At 37.4% G+C, this 26,550-nt stretch overlaps 1 protein-coding gene across 2 annotated transcripts in view; it reads left to right on the forward strand.

The window, feature by feature from the left end:
- The window catches only part of TBX1 (T-box transcription factor 1), a 94,041-nt gene that overhangs the window by 61,604 nt on the left and 5,887 nt on the right, over positions 1 to 26,550 (forward strand). For both annotated transcript variants that reach the window (XM_044071003.1, XM_044071004.1), the window contains 3 exons: positions 3,908 to 4,009; positions 9,798 to 9,969; positions 18,342 to 18,497. In XM_044071003.1, the coding sequence (XP_043926938.1) occupies positions 3,908 to 4,009; positions 9,798 to 9,969; positions 18,342 to 18,497 (430 nt within the window). The remainder of the gene's footprint in view (positions 1 to 3,907; positions 4,010 to 9,797; positions 9,970 to 18,341; positions 18,498 to 26,550) is intronic.

The following is a 26,550-nucleotide window of genomic DNA, read 5'->3' on the forward strand; positions in this document are numbered from 1 at the left end:
ACATTTTGAATTAATTTTTTCTGTACTTATAGCTCACCATGCGCCAGTAAGTGCAGTGCACGTAGCTGTCAGTGAATCTGTGTCAAATCCTAACAAAATCAGGGCCAAATCCAGACATAATCACAGACACTTTTGAAATATTAGTAATAGTAACCTGAGATATTGACAGAATAAGAAAATGTGAATTAATATACATTTTCTGAAGTAAAATAAGTGTATAACTAGAGGTTTTGTCATTAAGCGTAATTCGCCACCTTTTCTCCAAAACTTAACAGTTTTAGAATTAAGGGTGATGAGTTAAAATGTGAGTTAAATCAAGGACAGTTGAGAAGTATGACAGTGCATATATAGAATTATTGGTAACCATTTGGAATTTCGGGACCCACTAGAGTACGAATTATTTCCGTATGCAATTTAATTAATATAAATACTTAATGAGATTGTTTATTCGTGTACAGTAAGTTTCAGTATTTTGTACCAGTGAACTTAAGGTATTGATGTTAAAATGTATTGTTTGGTATGTCAATACCTGCTGCCTTTGTAAAAGGGCTACTGAATGTCAGTAATTAACATTTTCTTATACCTTCAATGAAATGTGTTTATTAAAAATATCCATATACTATAGTGATACTGGGGAAACTTGCAATTCTTTTAGTCGAGATTTTTATCAGAAATGTTGCCCCTTTATGAAACATGAAATAATAGGCACGAATGTCTCTCAGTTGCACATGGAATTCAAAGGAAACTGAAATTGGTCAAATGAATTTTTTTTTTAGTAAAACTCAACAGAAGCTGCAGGTTCCTTGGCATTAAGGAACAGATAAATAAAATAATAATCGAGTACCAGAATATATGTGCAGTCTTTATTGCACACCAGACCTCTAAACGGCTGAACTTCATGGGTTGAAATGTATTTATTTGCAATTTATTTGCCAGGATAGTCCAACTGGGCCACAAGGAGCCTGTTTTCAATAGAGTCCTGGGGAGAAAAACGCCAGAAAAATACAAATACATAGTACACATTTCACATTTACATTACAGGTTATCTCATAGAAATACAAAATAAATATAATAAGAAAAGGTTAACAATGATAGAATACATCAGTATAGTTTGTAAAACATCAATAAAAACACTTTTTTACACAAAAGTAGCAGCGAAGGGTAACTATTAAGTATTTACTTATTCATTTATTTATTTGCAGTTTGATTACAGGGAAGTCCACTGGGCCGAATTGACCCATTTTCAGTGGAGTCCCGGGGAGAAAAGCGCCAGGATGCATTATATAATTTAGATACAACTGATACTTAATATTAAAGATAATATTATGTAGAATAGTCACTCATAAATGCATTTAATATCATGCATAGTTAACAAATTCATTAAGCTTGAAGGTAGGAATCATACAGTTTCATTTGAGGAAAACAGATGTGCTAGGTGTGGAAACAGTTTACATACAAACCTTTTAAGAAAATGTGAATACGCTTTACATGCACACATCAACAGTAGAATGCTATTTACAATATTTACAAGGTTGGCTGTGTGAGGGTAGCTGTAAGAGTTGTTGAGAGCTTAGAGAGAAGAAAGAAGTACTTGGTCAAATAGTTCAATAGAGCTGTGGAATTATAGGAGGCAGTGATGGCGTATTTAGTTCTAGGAGAGTAGGAAGTGGTATTAGAAGGATTAGGCAGGATGGGAACAGGAGCACTTCCACTGTGACGTTAAGCGTGAGTGCAGCAAGGTTTTAAATGAGGACAGAAATGCTTCAGTATATACACTATTTTTGATAAAATGCAGCAATGGTTGCTTCGGTGGCATAAACTGTACACTTTATTGAAATCATGTCACCTTGGAAGTTCTGTTATCTTTGTGTGCAGTTTTCACCAGTCCGCACACACACATCTCGCAGTATGCATTCCCACAAAAATGATTAAATCACTAAAACGTTGTAACTGGCTTTCTTTCTTCCTTTCTTTCCTTCCCTTTATCTGCTTAAAAACTACAAAGGTGCTGCTCTTTGGTTTTTCACATCATCTGCCGGGGAGTGCTTACACATTCCCACATCTCCAAACTCATAAATGTAGACACTGAGGGAATTCAAGCATTCAGTGATACTCTGTGTCCTTCACAAAGTAAATACGGAAGAAAATAAGAACAGTTTATCGTTTGTAGATCAGAGATTGTTGTCACCACATTTCAGGTTCTACCAAAATAAAGTGTTTTACCATTTCCCAATCTTTCTTCATTTCATTTTTGATTTTACCATTGTTGTAGTTATGCAAATAAAAATCACAGAACAAAGAATGCAATGCTACTACAAATTTTTCTTACCCACCTGCAATGCCGCTTGTGCGCCATACCATTGTTATGTTCCTTTTTATAGCTTTTGTTTGCATGTTTGTTTTGAGTGTACTCTTATTGTATTGTACCTTATTATTATTGTAAATACTTATTTTACTTGTAACGGTGTTTCCTGGGCTGTGGCTAAGATGGATCCTTTGTGGATCACTCATCTTCCTGAGGTGACAAGTACAGGTAAATAAAACTGATAAATAAAATATTTCCGTAACAATTACAGGACATTGCTGCAAAGGCAGAGTTATCTGAAATCAGTGTTTAAATCAAGGTGGGGGGGGGGGCTGTGGCACCTCCGCTGCTTAATCTTAATATCATAACTCTTTTTTTAATTTCTCCAAGTCTTTTGGATTTCTAATACCATGATGAGAAGGGACCCCTTTCCCAAGTCAAAGTATGATTAAAGTTCATGAAATTAGTATTGTTTCAATTTTTGATGTTAGCCAGAAGTGCTCTTCGCAGCACCCACAATGTGCCCAGTAATGACTCTTTCTGTAATTCATATGGAGTTACATGTATTGGTAATATATCCAAATACGATTGTAGATTCTTTTTTTAGAAGACCCGCTGCTCCTACTATTGGAACTGTCTGGGTATCTTTCTTCCACATCTGTCTCGTTCTGCCTGCAAGTCCTGGTACTTTATGACTCTGTGTCTCTCTGTACGCAGACACTGTAGTTGCTAGGTGTAGCAATTTCAATAATCAATACTACTTTTGTCTTCTTTTCATGGACCACTATGTCTGTTTTTCTCACATCTTTTTGAACTGTTGGTAATGGATGATTCCATGTGATGTAAACTTCATAATTTTCTATGATGCTTTGTGGCTCAGGTTTCCAGTGTTTTTCAGCTACTTCAATATTATAATGTCTGCTTAACTAGGACTAGCCTATCATCACCTATGTGGTTGCCGCCATTATTTAGAAGAAAAACATACAATTAATGGAGATGTCGTTCTCACCAATTTACCAAATTCATAAAAAAGTACAGTGTTGGAAACACAGTTCTCAAATTTATCCATTTGTGTTTTGGTAGAAACCACCACTCCCTATAAAAACACAAGGCAAAACTCAGGCGTGCACACACACACACACACACACACACTATATATATATATATATATATATATATATATATATATATATATATATATATATATATATATATTTGCAAACACCAAGCTGTACATATTATAAAAACATTCTTATTCCTCCATGCATAAACTCATATTGCTTTCCAAATATTGCATTTATTATTTACTTTTATTTATCTCTTTACTGTCTGTTTGATTTTATTTAAAACAGTAAAAAGACAAGGAATTTTAGAAAACAAATGATGTCAGCTAGCTTCTGTTGTAGCTGTGAATTATAGCTGATCAGTTATTAAAATCGTTAAACAAAAATACTGCATGGCTTGGAGAATAGGTGGATTAATGAACTTGTTTTTATTTTAAGTTTTTTACAAATAGAGAAACAAGTTTAAACATCAGAGATTTTTTTTTTTACTTATGCTGTCTTGTGCTGATTTCCTTTTTGTGTGTTTTCTATTGGGCAGGCGGATGTTTCCCACGTTCCAGGTGAAAATTTTCGGGATGGATCCCATGGCTGATTATATGTTATTAATGGACTTTGTACCAGTGGACGACAAGAGATACCGGCAAGTAAAATAACAGTTCATGATATCAGTCCCACCACAGAAGCAGACAGGGGACAGCCAAGCTCGACGTTTATTTTTTAATACGAGTTATGCAATTAATCTTTTTAGATAAGAAGAGTCAGGAGCCTGTCTGACAAAAAATATTAACATTTTGGAGTGGGATGTTTGTACAGGTTTAAGGCTGGTCTGCTGTGTCAGCAACAAGCTAGTTTCTGGAATATGTATTTGTTGTTTTACATTTTAAGCACATGGACATAATTATTGCCTTACTTCTTGCTGATTTTGGAAAGTTGAATTTTATTTACTTTCAAACAGAATCAGAGCACATTACTCAATAATTTTTCAATTTTGATCTTTTAATGATTTACTTTACTGAGAAATTAGTTTGCGTTTATGTATATATGTATGTATGTATGTATGCATTTGAGGAGTGTTTGAGAGGGCTGTTGAGGGGAGGGAATAAAAGTTAACAGGACATTTTGACGCCTGAAATCATTTAAAAATTTTTAAAATGTGTACAGTATGTGCTTATGTATTGTGTGTGTGTGTGTGTGTGTGTGTGTGTGTGTGTGTGTGTGTGTGTGTGTGTGTGTGTATGTATGTGTGCGTGTATATATATATATATATATATATATATATATATATATATATATATAAAACACATACAAAACCATATGTGTCAGAAAATTGAAAGTCAGTGAAACAGATTTATTAGCCTTCATCTAATAAATTGGGTACATAATGCTGTAAATCTCAGTGATATCCACCCATAAAGTGTGAGTGATAAGGGGTATTTGCCTAAAATATTCCTCTAGAAATGAAATTTGAAATGTAAACATTGTTGCCATAAAAAGGAGAAGTAAGTTAAGCTACCAGATTGGCAGCATCTCCCTTTCTGTCCGATATATAACAAAAAATGCCATAGACCTACTTGCAACTAACTATTCTATCCTCAGAAATCGGTGCTTGTGTGGTGTGGTCAAAATGACAATTATACAGTAATGGTGATATTAGTAACAATGTTATTGTATTAGTATTACCTGTCTTTCTTAGAGAGAGCTGATTGGTGGCTGAACCACAAACACTATCATACTGTAGCACACTGCATTTAAAAATCAGCCACTGGGAAGGGGCGAAAAGTATTGTAACCAAAATGAGCCACTATATAATCAGTTATTATGCACTCTACAGATATATGATATTGCTTAAATATTACACATGGGGTGTCTCAAACCTTCATCTTATGTTCCATGGCATAACCTCCTCTGATGTACTACTTACTGTTTTTATATAGCATTATGTAAGTAAGTTAAAAGTTTAAGGAAGTAATTTAATAATTTATAAAAGTACATAGGTGTGTGTGTGTGTGTGTGTGTGTGTGTGTGTGTGTGTGTCTATGTGTATTTATACACTTTCACATTAGAGTCATTCAGGCATTCCAAATGCTAGTACTTTGACTATCAACAAGTTTGGTTAAATATCTGAATCCTTATTTCAGTTTTGCTCTTGTTTTGTTGATGATACCCATAATGACTATCTCCCTATATTTTGAGCCGTACCTATTATAAGTACAAAACAGAACTATCTGATGCCACTATAAATTAGTATAAATTCTCAAGACGTAAAACCCATTTCTTCCTAGGCAGCTATAATCATAGAATGCATTCTGCTATGTTTTGTCATCGATATAAAACTTCCAGTATATATCAGTCCAAGCACAACCTGTTCATGTAGTTTGTACCTGTTGCTCCCAAGAGAGGTTTAGAATGCATTTTCTAAATTATATGTGCTAATCCTTCCACCCAACAACAGATCTCACATATTTTCAAGCAATTTCACATCTCCATAACTAACATATATATGTGTGTATATATATATATATATATATATATATATATATATATATATATATATATATATATATATATATAGTTAAAGATTTTAACATATACAAAAATATATGAGGCAACAGATCTTTTTAATACTAGATTAAAACCTCAATTATCTTAAGTCAGAACCCATAAAAAATAAGTTTAGACCTTTTCTTATACTTTGTTAAGGTTTATGTACTATGCAAATGTAATGAAAGATGTCCTTCCTAGTAATACACCACAATCCTCTCATGTGTAATAGTGCTCATTGTCCTGTCTTGTACCGATCACTGTAAACATCCATACAAGTGAATTCAGTCAAACTAAGACAATGAAGATGTCTAAATGCATAAGCAAGAAACATTACCAAGCTAGTTTCACTTTAAAAGTGGACAGGCCGTAGCATTTATCTCCACTTATGGTCCCATTACACTCTTTTAAATCTCAAATCTGATCTGCTCTGCATCCTAACCGTAGACTTTTATTGTTTTTCAGTATGGCATGTATCCTTGTTTTTTTCAGAGGTCATAAGGGGTTATAAGCTATAAATGTGCACCAAGTATGAGGCAGCTTGAATATAGTGCAAATGCTGAAAGTCCTTTGAATATTATAATATCAGAATGTTGATTCAGTTATTTTTCTCAGTTAATTTCAGAAACCCAAAGTTGTCTTCCTTGGAAAAATATTAGCTTCCTTGACCTTATTTGTTTAAGTCAGTCGAAGAGAAGCGATTTGCTAGTAACTACATTTTTGTGAAGGAATGTTAGGTGAATCAGCCATCAAACATCTATCTAACCTTAGATATCACAAACAAGCACTTTACTTCTGAGGAAACGATGCCCAGTTTACCTTCGGAAAAAGGTCATTCTGACATCTATCTGCATTTAAACATGAATATGTTATATCCATAAACAAAAATTAAGTTAGTCAGACTTCCAATTTAACCAATATTCATTTCACAAATTAAACATGTTCCTTTCTTTAATAGCACTGTTTATACTCCAGCTATTCACAGATTTGCCTGTCATGAATACAATTTAAGGAAGTCCAAATACTTTGAATATTAACTAAAGTGTCTCTAAAAAACACAATAAGTCTGACGTATGGGAATTACTTGAATAGAAGCAGACACCTTAAACAGATCAATAGGAAGAAATGGATGAATCCCATTTAAACCTAAGGATAATGGTAAAGGAAGGGGAAGTGGTAAGGAACTGTTTCCGTAGATGTTGTTTCTCATGAACAAGGGATAATAGTTGCTCAGGTACCACCAGGAGGTAATTCATGGCTGCTCCCCTAAGCAAAACATGTTTCTTAGTAACAGTAATATATATGTATGTAGTTATGTATGCATGTATGTACTTATTTATTTATTACTTGTGTTGACTGGAAACATCTGACTGTGTGGAAAACCCCTTTTCAGTGGTGTCCCGGGGTGAAAATCTCTGCAAGATACAGAAATAAAGTAACATAGGTACATATTTATTTATTTTGCTTTTGTTTATTGAGTTTACCCAACTGTGTTTAGTCAAAAACTCTTTTCAGCAGAGGCCTGGGGAGAAAAGCTCCGACTTATTACAGACATTCGGTAATCCACATGAACAGACATTAAATAATATATATTAACAATTACACATAGACTTGCTAATTAGATTACATTCATATGAAAATAGAATATACATAGTGTGATGAATTGTTTCAGCATACAGTAATGAGAGAAAAAAAAAGAAAACAATGACTGATTGACCTTACAGTAGTGAGAAAACAAATACATCGACAAGACAGATTTGAATAGTCAATATGCAGAGTATAATCATAATATGGTTAATGATATGAAAAATCATTCAAAGGTTAATCAGAGTGTGTGTTTGTAGTAACAAAGTTTATACCCCTAGTATGTTATAATAGGGCAGTAGTAAAGTGGCCCTTAGTAACTATGTAAAGTTGAATACCCCTAGTATGTTATAATAGAAGGACAGTAGTAAAGTGGCCCATAGTAACAATGTAAAGTTGAGTACCCCTAGTATGTTATAATAGAAGGACAGTAGTAAAGTGGCCCATAGTAACAATGTAAAGTTGAATACCCCTAGCATGTTATAATAGAAGGACAGTAGTAAAGTGGCCCTTAGTAACAATGTAAGTTGAGTACCCCTAGTATGTTATAATGGAAGGACAGTAGTAAAGTGGCCCTTAGTAACAATGCAAATTTGAGTACCCCTAGTATGTTATAATAGAAGGACAGTAGTAAAGTGGTTCTTAGTAACAATGTAAAGTTGAGGAGAGTATGGTACTGTGTATGTGGCCAAATAGACAAAATAGCACAGGATAAGATAGAAGATTACTGGCCAAGTGGTCATTTGAGAACTGGATGTGATAGAATAGGTAAGGATAGTTTAGGGGGATTAGCCAGGTATGGACCATAGGCAAAGCCATGAGAACTTTAGGTGGTGTTTCAGTAGTAGCTTGAAGTATTTAAGGTTGTAAGTTTGACTGAGTGACAGGGAATAGATTTCCAAATTTTAGAGATATGAGAGGAATAGAGTGAGTTCCCTGCAATATTGTTTGATTTCATTAGGTGGACTAAGAATTTTTCAGTAGAGTGAAGAGGCCTAGACAAGGAGAAAGGTAGGATGGTATCATGAGCAGTATATAAGGAGCTTCATACCTTTCCACTAAAGAACAGTAACACCTTCCATCAGGCTGTCAGTCTTCATGCAAATTAGCAGAATGACAGAGACTTAATGTAATGAAATACCAATGCAAATATATTCATCTGGGCAGTCCCATACTTACAATAAAACATCATACGACAATTGCAGTATCTTCAACTACCCTTTGCTTCATTTTATGATACTTAATTGTGTGCTTGTTAACCACTAGGCAGTAGTGCCTGTTTCCAGGAGTCAGGCCTGACCAGAAGTTTTAATTTCATTAAGTGACTTATTCAAAGTTGACAGTATGGAGGCTGTCTGAATATAACCCATGCTAACATGAATGACCTTATTTACTGTTCTCTGCCTTAATGTACATATATAGAGATGTGAAGATGGTAAGAACATGAGAAGAGCCAAAAAGCCATTGGTGTGTGTGTGTGTGTGTGTGTGTGTGTGTGTGTGTGTGTGCGCGCGTGTGTGTATGTGTGTGTGTGTGTGTGCGCTTGTGTGTGTGTGTGTGTGTGTGCGTGTGTGCACGTGAGTGTGTGCTTGTGTGTGTGTATGTGCTTGTGCTTGTGTGTGCTTGTGTGTGTGTGTGTGTGTGTGTGTGTGTGTGTGTGTGTGTGTGTGTGTGTGTGTGTGTGTGTGTGTGTGTGTGTGTGTGTGTGTGTGTGTGTGCGTGAGTGTGTGTGTGTGTGTGTGTGTGTGTGTGTGTGTGTGTGTGCGTGTGTGTGTGTGTGTGTGTGTGTGTGTGTGTGTGTGTGTGTGTGTGTGTGTGTGTGTGTGTGTGTGTGTGTGTGTGTGTGTGTGTGTGTGTGTGTGCGTGTGTGCGTGTGTGTGTGTGTGTGTGTGTGTGTGTGTGTGTGTGTGCATGTGTGTGTGTGTGTGTGTGTGTGTGTGTGTGTGTGTGTGTGTGTGTGTGTGTGTGTGTGTGTGTGTGTGTGTGTGTGTGTGTGTGTGTGTGTGTGTGTGTGTGTGTGTGTGTGTGTGTGTGTGTGTGTGTGTGCGTGCGTGCGTGTGTGCGTGCGTGTGTGTGTTTTAACCATTTTCAAGATTTAGGAGACCCAAGTTAGAAACAGTGTAATAGGAGCTAACTCTCATTTGATGCAAAGTGTCGGTTCTTTTGCAGGCACAATTTAGGAAAAGCTTCTACTGTAATAAAGTAGGAAGGGTGAAAGAATGGCTGAATCACTGTAGTCCCTCTTTGTCTCTTAACAAATATGTTTATGAAGTCTGTTAACAGCAGCTTTTTTTGTATTTTAGGTATGCATTTCACAGCTCCTCTTGGTTAGTGGCTGGCAAAGCTGATCCTGCCACCCCTGGTCGGGTGCATTACCATCCAGATTCCCCGGCTAAAGGTGCACAATGGATGAAACAGATAGTCTCTTTTGACAAGCTAAAACTAACCAACAACCTGCTAGATGACAATGGACATGTAAGTCATTTTCATAATAAAGTCCAGTGCTTTAAAAATAAAACAAAGAAGCAACAACAACAGTGCCCATAGCTCTTAACCCTCTATCACCAAAATGAGGAACGTCACCTTTTATAATATGGAGCAAAATGTGTAACACTTACTAACCGCTTACTAACATCTTCAACTAACAAGTTCACAAGGTGGTTATAGTGTGCTGCTGCTAAAAAATTATAATGATGAATTACTGTGATTAACTTCTATTTACTATGAATATCCGTTAAAAAATCCCCTAACAGTGAATGCATCACAGACACTTTCAATGTGAAACTTTGAGGAACATGGACTTTTGAAAAACCCAGAATTAGGAAAGATGTTCATCATATTGACCACTGCTGCAGTAGCCTTATTTATGGGGGTTATATCCTGCCAATGATACAACAACTGGCCAGCTTCCAAAGCTTAAGGGCACCTTCCATGCACCCAAACTGTCGGACAGCTTAAGCTGAGCTGACTGAAAGACAAGTTTGGGTGCCAAGCCTCATTAAAGCTTTACTACATCTGAAGAGAGTGCTTCTGTAAGGCTTTTGAGGATCGATGGTCAGCTTTGTACTGCTGCTTTGCTGGACAGATGAGTTTCTTTTTGGGAAAAATCTTCCATTTTAAAATTACGGTTTAAGCTTCATCACTTTTCTCCTCAGGAACGTTATTTTAAAGCTAGGAGTTTTGTGTTTAAATGGACTGTCTTGAGACTGTATTGTACTTTTAAATTTGAAAGCTCTTTTTTTTCCCTGACAGTTTAAATTTTTTTAAGTAACTCAAAACCATTTTTCTGTAGAGAATTTGTATTTATTTTCCTTTTTGGGGCTGGCAAAGGGTTTTAAAGTGCTTTACCTGTGTTTTTATTTTTGGAAAAAAAGTGAGATATAAAGACTTTTAGTTTTTATTGGCATTTGCTGATTGTCTTCCCTGGAAAAGAGGCAATGTTTTCGGCTTGACCATGGAGCAAATCAATGGTCCCACAGTCAGTCCTTCCAACCACAAAAAGAAAATGTTACGCAAATAGTCTTTGCCACCACAGCAGGCTAACATTTTGCCTCGGCCACAGGTGGGTAACTCTGCTGTGGCCATTTGTTGTACTTCAGACCATTCATCTTTTATCACAGATCCCTCAGGTGTAGCATATACAGCCACTATGGACCGGGGGTTAGCCACGTCTTCTGCAGCTGTTGAGATTTTCTCAGGGGGCAAGGGAAAGCCACACTTGCTGGTTCTGGGAGAGGGAACAGGGAAGGTTTGTCTGTTATGTCAGAATGCTGTGCCCATCCCTGGGGAAGCTGCTGTTGCCATTAATAAAAAGACTGGCCTCATTTTCCTGTCAAAAAGGAACAGAAAACTAAGCATGTATCTACCCCTCAAATTTCTTTATAGTAGTTTACTGGGCCTGGCTCAGATTTTAATTCAGGCTATTGAGCCTTCTTGTAAAGTCGTTTCTGGCAAATGAAAGAGGGATACCTCTTTTCTTGAAGTGATTCAAGATTCTGAATCTGTACAGGAAGATGCAGTGATGGATACAGTTTTTTTTTTCCCTCAGATTTCTGATTCGGACTAAGAGGAGAGCTCAGTTTCTGATTCTCCCTGTGGGGTTGTTTCTTTCTCTGAGACTATTTCTAGAATATGCCAATGATTTCATTGGGAGAACACTGAGGTTTCTCAGTCCTTTCTAAAATACTATGAGCTGTTGCAGAAGGAATTTTCCAAACCTTCACCCATTCCTTCAGTTCTGCCTCCTTTGGAGAATGTATGTGTTGCTGTCTGCAATTTTCCTGATAGTCAACCAGCTGCCTCTAAAAAGCCACATAGGATATATAAATTTCCTCAGTCTTTTAAGTTTTTATACACTCTTCCCAAACCTAACCCAGCAGCTATAGCTTTAGGTGACCCCACTTCTGATAAAGATGGAAAGATTTTTCATAAGTATTGGGGAAAGTATGTACTTCTGCAACTTTGATTTAAATAATTTTGAATTGTCAGGCTAATATGTTAAGATTTGTTCTGACTAATTATGAAAGTATGGGGAATGTTTTACCTGCAGTTTTTTTTTCTTGTGAGAAAGAAATTGCTTTAAATTATTTAATTTATTCGATTGTACAGGTCACCTCATTACTCATTGTTGTCAACTTGTGTATGATTCTGTTGATGATTCTTCCAGGGATATGGCCACTGATACTCTTTTTCAGAGGTTTGCATGATTGTGTTCTCATAACCTCCCAGATGATATTAAAAATGAGATTTTAAATTCTCCTTTAGAGAGAGATTCAGTTTTTGGCCCCTCTGCTGCAGAGGTGATCACAAAAGTGTGATGAGAAGGGTAAGCTGATTCAGGGAATCTCTTAAGATTTTCCAGTCCTCTATTTCCAAATGTCTTAAGGGATTCTCTAACCCCTCATTCAAATTTGGCTAAACACAAAATAACGAGTCTTAAGTATGTACATGTAAACAGACATTTAAGAAGAAGTGACAAGGGGGTTCCAAAAAGAACTCTGGAACCACACATAAGCAAGGACAGTCCAACAAGTCTGAATGAATAGTTAATAGACCATATCCCCACCACCCACCCTGGGCCCTTTTTTCTTCTTCCAGAAAGTCTGAATCTCTATTTTTCTATTTAGCAACAGATAGTTTCATACAGATGGGTACTGGCGATCATTCCTCAGGGTTTCAGATGGCAGTGGAGGGAAATTCCTCATCTTCCAGATCAGACACTTTTGTTTCACCTGGTCTATCATCACATGCTGTCCCAGGAAGTGATAGAACCATAGTCTCCTTCCCAGGCGGGGAAGGGTTTTTATTCAAGGATGTTCCTAGTGTCAAACAAATCAAATGTTTTGAGGCCAGTTCTGAGTCTTTCTTTTCTAAACCTGACTGTGATAGAACCCAAATTCAAAATGATATCACTTCAAACTTGTTACTTCTGCTTCCTCTTTCAATTTTCTTGATAACGCTAGACTTAAAAGATGCTTGTCATCACATCCGTTTTCATCCAGACTTCAGATGTTTCTTATGGTTTTGTGTGTTTGGATCACATTATCAGTTCTGTGCCTTACCCTTTGAACTATCCACTACATCATGAGTGCTCACAAAGTGTCTAGCTCCAGTTACAGCTCATTGCAAGCTACAGTGTATCTATATTTTCCAGATTTAGAAGACTTGCTTATCTTTGCAGAATCTTTTTCACAGTGTCAGGAATCTCTCTATCTTGTAGACTTCCGCGGTGGTGCAGCAGTAGCATTGTTGCCTCACAGCAAGAGGTTCTCCCGTTCGATTCTCGGCTGGAGTGCGGGGAGTGCCTTCTGTGTGGAGTCTGCATGTCCTCCCCGCGGTTGGGTGGGCATTGGAAAGACATGCGTAAATGAGCGTGCCTTTGTTGAAGGTTGAACATCGAGCTGGCACCTCGGTGTTTGTGAAACTCTACTGCCAATCATTAGCTGACTAGAATTCCGCTGTGGCGACCCCTAACCGGGAAAAGCCAAAAGACAACAACAGGAATCTCTCTATCTTGGGTGAGAGATCTCTTACACAAGCTGGGATTTCAAGAGAACATTCAAAAGTATTTCTTGACTCCTTCATACAGGATTGTGTTTGTGGGATGTCAACTAAACACCTCAGTTCAAAGAGCTTTTCTTCCACAGGAAATAACAGATCTATAACTAGATCTAGTTTTAAGATTTTGCACTCAAACTCTGTTACAGAGAAGCAATACCTCAGGATTTCAAGTCTCATGGCTTCTGTGATTCCCTTGATACCCCTGGCAAGTTTGCTAATGAGGATGATACAGTGTTTCTGAAGTCTCTGTGGTCCCGATACCAACACCCATTGTCTTTTCAAATCCCAGTGCTGGTGTTTGTCAGAAGGGAAATTATTACAGATATCCATAAATCCAGGTCCCCCCCTCTGTCTCCCTGCTCCAAGGCAGTCAGTCACCACAGATGCCTTGGACTTCACTTGGGGAGCAGTTTCAGGAGGGATAAAAGTGAAGGGTGTGTGGGACAACAAGGACAGATACAAGCAAATAAATATCAAAGAGACACTTGGCCTGATCAAGGCACTCAAATGCCTGATTCATCTTTGATCCCCTGGACTTCTTCAGTTGTTACAGCCAGTACCACAGTCGTGTGATACATCAACAAGCAAGGCTTTAGCAGGTCATACCCCCTTTGTAGACTAGTCATGTTGGCCTGGATTACAGCTTCACAGCATAGTCTCACTCCACAGGTATCCTGCATTCTGTCAGGGCAAAATCGTGTGGCAGACAAGATAAGCAGGACTAGGGCAGACCCTCACAAATGGAAACTAGATCAGAATGTCTTCCCGGTTTGGTCCATCTGTGGAGAGTTACTCAAGTGGACCTCTTTGCCTCTTCTCTGAACAATGAGCTGGCAAGATTCTGCTCCAAGACTCCATGCAAGAAGGCCTGGAAGACAGATGTCTTTTCCTTTCCTTGGACAGGAATGTTCCTGCATGTTTTTCCACCCTTTCCATTAATGTCCAGGGTACTTCTGAAAATTCAGAAGGAATCCCCCAAAGTCATTGTGGTGACTCCCTTCTGGCTTAGGAAACCATGGTTCTCTCTTCTACTGGAAAAGGCTAGGAGTGATTACCACAAGCTTCCTCACAGACTGGATTTACTCACACAAGAACAGGGGTGTTTGATATACCCTGGCATCAATCAACTTCAGTTGACTGCCTGTATGATAGGATCTTAATTCTGTTTAAACACCTGTTTACTGAGGATGTGCAGCAGGTAGTAATGGAGGCAAGAAAGCCTGCTTCTAGGAAATCATATATTAGCAAACGGACGAGATATTCTAGCTGGTGCCAACAACATAACCAGCACCCCTTCAGGGCTACTTCTTCTATGGTTTTACAATATTTATATGAGTTACTATCCCATGGTCTTTGTTACTCCTCTACCAAGGTTCATTTATCAGCCATTTCAGCATGGCTGCCCATGGATCTTCCTCTTTCAATACAGTTGTTGTGTTGTGTCTTTCGGCTTTTCCCAGTTAGGGGTCACCACAGTGGAACTCTGGTCCGCTAATGATTGGCAGTAGATTTTTACGTGCTGGCTTGCCGGGCCTAATGCACAACCTTCAACAAAGGAAGGCCCATTCACGCATGTCGCCACACAGAAGATGCCCTAACTGAGAATCGAACGGGCAACGTCTAACTGTGAGGTGATAACGCTACCACAGCACCACCACCGCAGTCCTCTTTCAATACAGTCTCATGTCATAATGTTTTTGAAAGGGCTTTTGCATGAGGCCTCCAAGAAAACCAGTGACCCCTCTCCAGTCTTAATTTTGTGTTTGAGTAGCTAACACTTGCTCCATTTGAACCAGCTGACCTGGTTGGCTTGTGGTTCTTAACATGGAAAACAGTTTTACTATTGCTCTTACCTCTGCAAGAAGGGTATCTGAGTTGCAAGCTCTTATGGTGAGTCAACCCTATCTCATTTTCCTCAAAGACAGGGTTTCTTTGAGGGCTAATCCTTCTTTTATGCCTAAAGTGGTATCCAAGTTTTATTAAGTCAGACATTTTCTCTCCACATTTTCATTCCTGAACCTAAAAATAAGACAGAAAGTATACTCCATACCTTGGGTGTGCACAGACAACTCATGCATTATCTTGATAGAATTAAATATTTCAGATCTTCTGATCAATTGTTCATTTCTTGTGAAGGTAAGAAGAGACAACCTAAGTTAAAACAGATTATTTCCAAGTGGTTGTCTGAGGCTATTACTTTTTGTTATACTCACCATAACAAAACTATTCCAGGCTGGTCAGGATATAACCCATATAGCTTAGGCAATCTGCAGCAGTGGTCACTGGAACATCTATTGTTATGGTAAGTTTACTTATGCAGCTGTACTTTCCTGGTAATTATTTGTTTTCCAGACTCCATGGGCCCTGCACTGAACAAGTACTGTTGCAAATGATTGATTTACCAGTACTTTGTATTTGAAGTGCAACCTTTATTAGATGAACAAACTGCTAAGCAAAAATGAAAAAAAAAATGCAAACATCCACATGATAGTATCGCAGAAAATGTAAACAGAGAAGTTATACTTAGAAGACAAAGAGTGAAATAATGTTTTATAGGAGGCAGCATATCATTGTTTTGCCTAAGCCTTGACAAAAAAACTAAGGAGGTTATTAAGGGTGTTCCTAAACTGTCGTCTTGAATAGATGAGAAGTTTCTGGGTTACCATAAACGCTCATACAAGATATGTTAGTACTTACAGTGCAAAAAAAATGTCTTGGTAACAAAAAGAAAAAAAAAGTTTTCTGTGTATCGCTAAGATTTTTTAGAGTTTCGGTTGTTGTCTTGCATAGTGATAAATGTTGCTTAAGTTAAAAATGAGGCAGACTTGCAAATGCACAGATGTGACAGTTGTGAAACACACGCGCACGCGCACGCACACACACACACACACACACACACACACACACACACACACATGTTCAGCCGTTTCCATAATTTCTGTCATCAATCCCTCCGTGATGCAGTTTTGCATTTATTGTTTTAATTCCAAATCAGATTTATTTTAATTCAACATATTGTTTCCAGCAGAAAAGTAGATCGTGTCACCAAACACAGCTGAAATAACTGGTACTATGTACAACATGCACAATATTGTCAAACTGACTGCATCTTGGAGCACTGTTAAAGTACACTGAAAGGAGAAACCTTAAGATGTACGCCGCTCCAACACATTTCAATTTTCCAAGTCTGTATAACTAAATTCAAGATATCTGTGGTGGCCGAGATGTCAAATGTACCTTCTTATAAGGAGCTGTTCTTCATTCTGAGTTGTATAACTTCCCTATCCCATGTTGTCCCACATCTAATGGGTTTGTCACACATATTGTTTATATTTTAACAAATATTTATGATAAATAATTTTTTAATTATATGAATTATTCATCAAAATTGTTGTGTAAGTTAGTAGCGATGTATTTTAACCAACCTGTGAACGTCTTGGTTGGCGTTGTTAGCAAACATTTTATGTTTTACTCCACATTATGAGAGGTAGTTTTCAAAATTTTGGAGACATAAAGTTGAGAATTGTGCTGCTTATGACTAGTTTCTTGCCTTGTGCCCTGAATATATAAAGCTTATAATCAGAAAATGAAATTCTTAAGTAAATGTAGAATTAAAAACATTGCTGTGGAAAACGGCGCAGTTATTCCTTCCAGCAATGATAATTTCTACTTGTTCTTATTTATGGGACTTTAACTGTACTGAGATAGCACTACTAATTTTGAATACACTTTGTACTGGTGTGTAAATTAGCTCCATTAAAAATAATTATGATTCCATGTAGATCATTTTGCCATGTTGTTATGTACACTGCTGTTTACACTGAAGGGAAATCTGACACGTTTGTACTAGATTTCTGTATTTCTTCCCAAAATCATTTTAATAAATATGAATAAGCTAAACAAACAAAAAAGTGCACTTCTAAATTCACCGTTTCCCAACGGAGCTGGGGGGAGGGCACTTTCGGCATTTCATTATTTAATTGCTCTGCTCTGGACCCCAGGTGCCGGCTACCTGGGCGGTTGAGCTCCTCAAATTTAGCAGACTATTGCTCCCTAGTGGTGGGTGCAATTGTTGTCGTATTCAAAGTGGGGTTCGGGTTCTTTCGCAACGGGAGACAAGGTATTATGCATCGACTGTTTCCTCTTTGTGTGTTAAAATGCTGTTACTTGCTACACTTATATATTGAATGTTTTATTTAATGCAAATAACTTTCTAGAGCTTTTCTTCTCGGGCTTCAGATGAAGAAATGGGTATCACAGGCAGTCAGACTTTACGGTAAACAAAATCAAGCAAACAAGCAAAGGAGCAAATTAAGTAGTTAACTTTATTGCAGAGGAGTTTTGAATCGCTGGAAAATTGAGTACAAAACTTTTAAATTGTCCCTGATTTTCATGAATGCCCTTGATTTTGACTCAACTGTTTGCTCTTCCCTTCTTAATCCCTCCTAATACTGGTGACTTTTAAGGGTGGGGAATTGTACTTAACAACTAATGTCAATAATTAGAACTAAGAACTTATTTTACTTCAGGAAATGTATACTATTTCACACGCACTTAATCTGTCAGTGTCTGAAGTTAATAGTATTAATATTTCAAAAGTGTCCCTGGTTGTCCTTGATTATTTCTGAATTTATCCCTGGATTTAAGATTTGCCCAAATTTGATGAGAGCTACTAGGGCAGAAAAACATCTAGATCCTGGGATTTTGTGGATGTATTTATTGAATGATGCTTGCAAAAGTATTTCCTAATATTCTTGTTTACATTGTTTTCCCCTTGTCACTTTTAGATAATCCTGAACTCCATGCACAGATACCAACCCCGGTTCCACGTGGTTTATGTGGACCCCCGGAAGGACAGTGAAAAGTATGCAGAGGAGAACTTTAAGACCTTCGTCTTCGAGGAGACCCGCTTTACAGCAGTCACTGCTTATCAGAATCACCGGGTGAGACTATGCCTGCAGTGTATCAGCCTTCCAGTAATTCATTTTATGTAACTCTTTCCATGGTGACTAGAGGCAGGGGTAGACCGAAAGCGTGCGCATGTTTAATGTGGTGCATACTTCAATCATACATAACGTACAGCAAGCTTTATCCTTCCTTTACTTGGTGTATTCTCCGAGAAACTGATTTTAAAACAAAGCTTAGCAGAAGCTGCAGCTCTTCTTTTGATACCTCCATCTACGTTTTGCGCCAAGTGCAAATTATCATTTTACACCTCAAGTTAATAGGATCATAAGGAGGTTACTATGCTATCGACCCGGAGGTCATTTCATTCCAATGTAGTACCATAGATACTCTAGTCAATATCCAGAGTTGCATTTACTAATGACTGCCCTTGTCCAGGAGGGTTGTGGGTGCAATCACCGGTATGCATTTACGGTATCTCATCCACTTGTCCAGTTTCCTTTTAAACGGTGTCATACAGGTACTCTGCTTCACATGAAGATTAATACCTTAGACAAAGTCCTTGTTGTATTTACAGGTTCTAGGACTTTGATTCGTATGAAAATCTCCCGCAAGTGTCACTGTTGGCCTGTAGGGTTGCCACCTTTTCAAATGCCCAAAGTGGTTTTTTTTTGTGCAAACGTCGATATTTTTACACAAACATACATACAAGGACAAAGGACAACATTTTTTTTTTTTTTTAAAAAAAAAAATGTTCTTGTAGCATTTTATTTGTTTTTTCTTTATTCATTTAGGCATTTCTCAGATAGAGACAGAATAACTATTTTATACTACATAAAAAATAAAATAATAAAATAAATTTGTCAAAAAATATTTTTTTTTTTTTTTTTTTATTTTTTTTTTTTGGACAAGAGGACCCACTGAGGGAGTGGGACAGGTGAGAACAGGTGATAACCCTATTAGCCTGCAGTCCACATCTTCCTACATCTTTCAGACATCTGTGATATGTAAGGTGCTGTATGTATGTATGTGTAGCATCTTATTATCCTATTGAAAGACCGGCGTCAAGCTGTCCGGCTGTACCGTACCGGCACAACCCCGTTTTCTGTCACAGGTAACCCCCTTCCCTTCCCACCCCTTCCATGCCCTTATGTTTCCTTTTGCCTCGTGTACTACTTCAGTAGTACATGCAGTCAAAACGTGGTTTGCACATGGACACTTTGTCAAGCGAAGGCTTTAGTAAAGCTTGAGAATCTGCCTTTCAGTAAATTAAAAAAAAAACCAAAGCATTATACCAAGAGCCTCGTACCGTTCTTGTTCCTTTTTGGTGCGCAGTCATTAAAAAGCGCGTCAGAGAGCCCGTTCTGGAGACAGTGAACGCAGGCAGTTGGTGGCTGACCAATGTGCCGCATACCTTATAACAAACAAATATCAAAAGGAAGAAATAAAACAGAAATCCTTGGTGATCTGTTACTATAATAAACACGTCACATTAGTTCCTTAGACAGAAGAAACATAATAAATATACGGTTTTCCTGTTGCTTTTTCTTTACATTGAGGTTTTCATTTAAGAGTGTTAATTCGAATAATTATCTGTACTAATTTAGTTTTAGGATACTCAGGAGAAGACTGTATCTATGCTAACTTACTTTGTGAGTGAATAGTTTATAAAATCATTAATTACTGCGTTAGTTTTTAACTTGGTTAAGAATGATTTTAAAATGTTTTCACTTCGACATTTGCTAATGCAAAATATGTTCTGTTGTATTTCTTGTTGCAATTGCTCAGACAAATAAACTGTGAACACATGAAAATAACATAGATGAGGTCATGGCAACACACCTCTTAACTGCCCCTATTATATAGCCCCCCCCCTCTATTTTTCTCAAACGTTTGCTGCTTCCCTTCCTAAAATTAGAATAGTTTTGAGAGATTGTAAGTTAAAATAATACCACTAGTTGTTAGTTGATAAAGTCGTTAATTACTTGGATGATTTTAACTTTAAGAATGGTTCTGCAATGTTTTTAGTTTGACATTTGCTGTTGCAAGATATTTTGTGCTCTATTTAGTGCTGAGATAAATTCATAGGTTCATAGGTTTTTTTCTCAAATATGTGTCACTTCTCCTAAAATCAGAACACTTTAAGAAGTTCTAAGTTAATAGTACCAGTATTTATTTCATACATTGCAAATGTATCTCATTACGAGGAACGTTCCTCATTTGGAGTCTTAAAAAGTAACAACTTTTCTGTAAGTGTAAAATGTAACATTTTATCCATCTTGTGAGCTTCCTTCTTGAAGTTGTTAACAAGCTGTTAGTAAGTGTTCCCACATTTTGCCTACTTGTTCCATATTTAAGAAACCGTGTTCCACATTCTGGAGATGGGAGGTTGAATGCTATGTTTTATTTGTTTCATTTGTTTGTTTGCTGCGTCCTTGAATCTGGATTTAAAAGCTGATAAGCTGTGCCTGACAAAGTTGTTATAGTACACGTGTATAGTGGAAATAATGGTAAATGTCCAGTTTCCACCTCCAGATGCTTCAGCCCAGAAATACTTGCAATTATACCAAGAGATTCTTATCTTTCTTGTTCCACAGTCTTCTTTTTGGTGCGCAGTCCATTAAAAAGTGGGTAGGTTGTTGTTATAATCGATTTCGCAACTTTTAATGGATGAAGTAAATTGAAGTTAAGTCAGGGGGAGTTTTTTTTTTTTTTTTGAATAGCGCTTAGGCAGTTGGATGTTATGGAAAAGTGTAATGACAAAAGTCACCTTTGATATTATTTTTAAAAGAGGTTACTGACTTGTACTTGTAGGAGATGAGAGTGAAATGGACCACTGAAATTTTAATCTGGGAATGTGCTCCCATTATGGTCTGATTTTTACGGTATCTGTAGTAATTCCCTGGGTAAATCTTTTTGGGATATATTCTTAATGCTGTTTGGGTATTTCTGGCAGTGGTACTATGTTGCAATCAGTGGATAGATTTTTGTCAATTTGAAGTATTTTATTGCTCCTTATGTGTGTGAAGACAAGCTAAGTAATATATACAACCTTGAAAAGATGTAGAATGTGTACAAGAAGAAACGTGTTGGGGAAGTGAAGTTTTCTGGTAAGATTTCACTGCCTTCAGACAGTAGAATTCTACCTTTAATTGAAAAAGGGATATTGTTGGTACAGGCTTTATTTTTTGGTTATACTGTGCTGAAAATATTGCTGGGAAAATTTACTGAGTTGTTTTGTGAGATTCATCCACAGTTTCACCTATGCTTGCTTTAGTTCAGTTTGTATTTTTTTTTTCAAATATGTAAAAAAAAAAATGTGTAGATGTGGTAAAAAAAAAAACAGAAATAAATGTAAAGCTGCCATATAGGGCTTTTATTAATACAGCGATGATAATACAGCACTCATGCTCACCTGCACATTCACTGCCAACAGAGCATTCACTGGATAAAGCAAGCAGCCAAGAGCACACTACTTACCGGCTAAAAGCAGGCAATCAAGAGCACTGCTTACCAGCTCAAGCAGGCATCCAACAGCACCAGCTTACCGGCTAAAGCAGTTAACCAAAAGCACACTGCCTACTGGCGAAAGCAGTTAACTAAGAGCACACTGCTTACTGGCAAAAGCAGTTAACTAAGAGCACACTGCTTACTGGTGAAAGCAGTTAACTAAGAGCACACTGCTTACTGGCAAAAGCAGTTAACTAAGAGCACACTGCTTACTGGAAAAAGCAGTTAACTAAGAGCACACTGCTTACTGGTGAAAGCAGTTAACTAAGAGCACACTGCTTACTGGTGAAAGCAGTTAACTAAGAGCATACTGCTTACTGGCAAAAGCAGTTAACTAAGAGTACACTGCTTACTGGCGAAAGCAGTTAACTAAGAGCACAATACTTACTGGCAAAAGTAGTTAACTACGAGCACACTGCTTACCACCTCAATACATTTGTATTACCAGCCAGTTTGGAGGTGGCAGCCCTTTGCTATCCTTCAAAGGTATATGGAAAGGGTACTTGGGCAGACAGTTCTTCATACCTTACCCACCTGTTTAAACATTCCTGCTATTCTGTACGATCTGTTGGTTAATTTATCCCTTTTAATACAGAGTTAATTCCGGGATGAGGGGCCTAAATGAGTTCAGATTTGTGATATATGTTTAAAACACATTGGATTTTTTTTTTTTTTTGCTTAGGGTCACTTAATTTTTTTTGACATTTTCAAACAGCAAGCAAAAGCCGAGGAACCATTTCAGAAGTGTATGTAATTACAAATGGCATTAAAATTATTAAAGTGTTCTTTAATTAACAGAACAATTAATCATTTAGGTGATTGAGCCACAATACACTTTTTTTAGCCAAGCTCTGGGATTGTGTATATGCTGTGCAGTAGACCTCCCACTTAATATTTTACTATAAGTAGCAGTAGTAGTTCATGGGTCAGCCTCCTGTACTGATACTAGGCATATCCACTCCTGCATCAGCGATCCAAACTTCCTCTGTTCCACCGTTCTAGTAAGAAACTCATTTTAAATGTATACCTTGTGGCAGATTGCCACAAGTATTCGTGTCTGCTTGCATCATATACATTGACGGCTGTTAGATTTTCAGTTCCAGAATACTTCCACAGTTTACGACTATAGCCATCGTCATATTACTAGGTTATGCCGTGACAACGCTAATGAACATTATCAAACAAAAGGTGCAACGTTTTAGGGGCACACACCCAACTTCGTAAAGGTAAAACAGTTAATAAAATTCAAAGGTCTGGGACATTCTCTTTATTTTCGGGGAGTTTGGTGGGACCGTGGCTCCCAACGAAACAGGGACATGTCTCAACAGAATTACGGACAAATCCAGAAATAATCAGGGATAATCAAGAGCACTTCCGAAGTAAAATAATGAATTCTATACCTCTCATTATTGTCATTTTTCATTAAGTGTAATTCACCACATTTCTTCTAAAGTCGCCGTTTTTGGGAGGGATTAAGAGAGAGAGATATAAAATACGAGTCAGAATCGGGGACGTCTGCGGGGCTGTTTAGAGGTGTGATGTGTTTAGACTGTCATATCAACGAAAGTGTATGTGCAAATATACTTTGCAATCGTCAGTAGGCAAGAATATTTTATTCAACCCGCGTAGGACTACATTTTTCTAAAATGCGCACATTCTTTCCAGCTGTATATTTCGCACTTGACTTACTCAAAGAGAAGGAATATGACCACGTTTTTTTAAACATGGGCCATAGCAGACTCACTTGTAATGCAACATTTGAAGGTGTCCACCAGAATATCCCTGCTTCTGCTGGAATGTTTCCCTTCACCTGTTCCGTCCACCCATATTTTCTTATTACCCCCCCCCCCCCCACTAATTTGTGAACTGCCCAGTGAATGTCTAGCTTACCTAAGAAGACAAGGGGGGATGGTAATGCTGACCCTTTAATAGGGTCGGTTTGTTCTAAAGTTGGTCTTTCTCCGACAGCCCCAGACAGCTGCTTCTTTTCTTCTCCTGGTTTCTATCAGCTTGACCTCTGGTCTTGGAGCTGTCAGTGGAAGAACCCAAGGTTTGCCTTTTAGTCCATACCGGAAACTCACAATCTCAGACTTTATCCGCTGGTCTACTTATAGACTGATGGAGTGGACACACACACACACACACACACACACACACACACACACACACACACACACACACTTTCTTTTCTTGCCGTTTTCTATCCATCTTGCTTTATTCCATAGTTTGTCTTAGCTTGAAATTGTATTATCGTAAACCACGCAGAATAATTACTACCACTTATTGGAAAAGCTACATAAAGTTTTATAAAATTTTACATAACAATTCTACTGAGTCTTTGTTGTTCCATTTCCAAAAACGTGGCCAATGCAGTCAACTAACAAGAAAAAAGTAAAAGCACGCGTATATACATTATTTTGACAATGGGCACACGTCAATACATAAATAAATACATTTTGATCTGCGTTTTCTTGCACTTCTACAATTCAGTGAGGTCCAGATGTCCAGGAACTATTTAAATTAAATCATCAGGAGCAGTTACTTACAGGGTGTCTGTCCAGTTATAAGGGGTCAGTGGCTGGAGAAGTCATAGTTAATTGCAAGAAGCGTGATTAACATAAATTATTAAGACTGTTGTATCATTTATTTTATATTGTTTTGTTTAGTTTATTAATCTATCGAACTGGTAAGGCGGCTGGTCCAATGATGCTTTTCATCAATAACATGGACCAAACGCAAGAGTGCAAAAATAATATACAGGATCTCAAAAATAGTTCACATTAGGCATTTGTTGAAATTAATAGTGGTAATAAACTGAAAAGAGTCAATCAAGAATCTTGAACTTGGGACCTTAATAAGTATTTATTTATTTATTACAGTTTGATGACCGGTATGGTCCACTGAGCCTGGAAGAGCCTGTTTTCAGTGGAGGCCCGGGGAGAAAAGCTGCACAGAATATAGACAATTATACAAAAGTTATACAAAAGTAATAAAGCAGTAGAACAGTGGAAGCATACATAAGATAATAAGCAATTGGCTAAAAAAGACATGACATTTCTAATTCTGAGTAATGATTTACAAAAAATGAAATTCATATAGTCTAAACATTATTTAAAAAGTAAAGGCATTTCAGATGAAAAACATGTATATAAACATTTATGTACAGATAAAAAACTAAGTTTTTTGGGGGAAGTTAGACAGAGAAGAATGAGGGGAGGTGGGAGAGGTAAAAGGATGGTATATGGTTGAGAATAGGAGTGGGTTGGCGGAGTTTATGTGGTATAGGGTAGGAGAGGAAGTAGAGGCAAAGGGTAAGAGAGCACTGTGGTAGATGGTTAAGGTTTATAGTTCTTGGGAGACGGTGTTGAAGAGTTTATGTGGTAGGAGTAAATAAATAAATTCAAAAGTCATATGACACATTCTGAAACAACAGCTGTTAAAAGTCTGTGGTCAGTGGCTGGGTTAGCTGTTCAGTGGAATTCTAGTGATTAAGGACAAATCTCTTTCTGGCATGGATTTCCTAGGACACATTGTTAACACCACACACTTTAACAATATTTCTTACTCTTAGGAGGATTTATCTTAATTCATTTGTTTATCTGTTTGTTTGCCTTTTGTTAGACTAGTAGGTAGGCTGGTCCTAGGATTGTTTTCATGCATGATCCAGGCAGCTGGGCTATTGCCATAGTAAAATATTAATTACACGTTATATAATCAGACATAGCAGCTTATACAATAGCATCTTGATAATGGGGGGGGGGGGGGTGTTGGTGACTCAGCGACATTCCCCTTCTGTGAGGTAGGCTGTGCTCACATATCAAACAGACTACTTCCCCAGTAACTTTTAAAAGCAGTCAGGATGATTAGATGGCTGATCACATATTTTCACCTGGGACATGTGAAGAACATTTTCTAAATGGGAGACATTGTTAGCTTAGTATAGTACTGGGTGATGTGTCTGAACTTTAGGATGGTCTCCTTGATTGTAAGCTTAGTAAGAAACTATGAACCTATGGTCAACTCAGCTTTCTAATGTAATAGATAATACATAGCAGGTAATAAAACAGCAGGGCAAAAGAGGAAGCTATGCATTTTAACTGTTAAAAACAGCAAATACTGAATTTAGCTTGGTTTCCAAGGCTTTGCTGGTAATGTTGACATAATTTTATTTTAATTTATTTATTTTACATTACACTGGGAAAGTCCGAGTGGACAAAATGTCCTTTTTCAGTGGAGGCACAGGTAGAAAAGCTTCAGATTTATAAATAACAGTACAATATATATATATACAACGTACAGTTACAAATGCTGATTCAGTCTTAGATGCAAGCACAAAATGAATAATATATGTTATACATTTCATTAATACTATCATATAGTCTAGACAGGAATAAAAGGAATAGCAGTACTGCGATTGAAGTTAAAACCAAGTAGGTTAAGTACACATATGCTTAGTAGGCTATACTATTCAAAAACAAAAATAACTGGTTGTGTTCTTTCAGCTGCCTTAAGACATTTATTTCCTAAGCAGGGTTTGTGCAAGAGCATGTCCAGGAAATAACTTGCCCACACCTCTCAAAC

Source organism: Protopterus annectens, chromosome 5.part0 (assembly GCF_019279795.1).
Source record: "Protopterus annectens isolate FY-2018-M chromosome 5.part0, PAN1.0, whole genome shotgun sequence".
Lineage (NCBI taxonomy): Eukaryota > Metazoa > Chordata > Ceratodontiformes > Protopteridae > Protopterus > Protopterus annectens.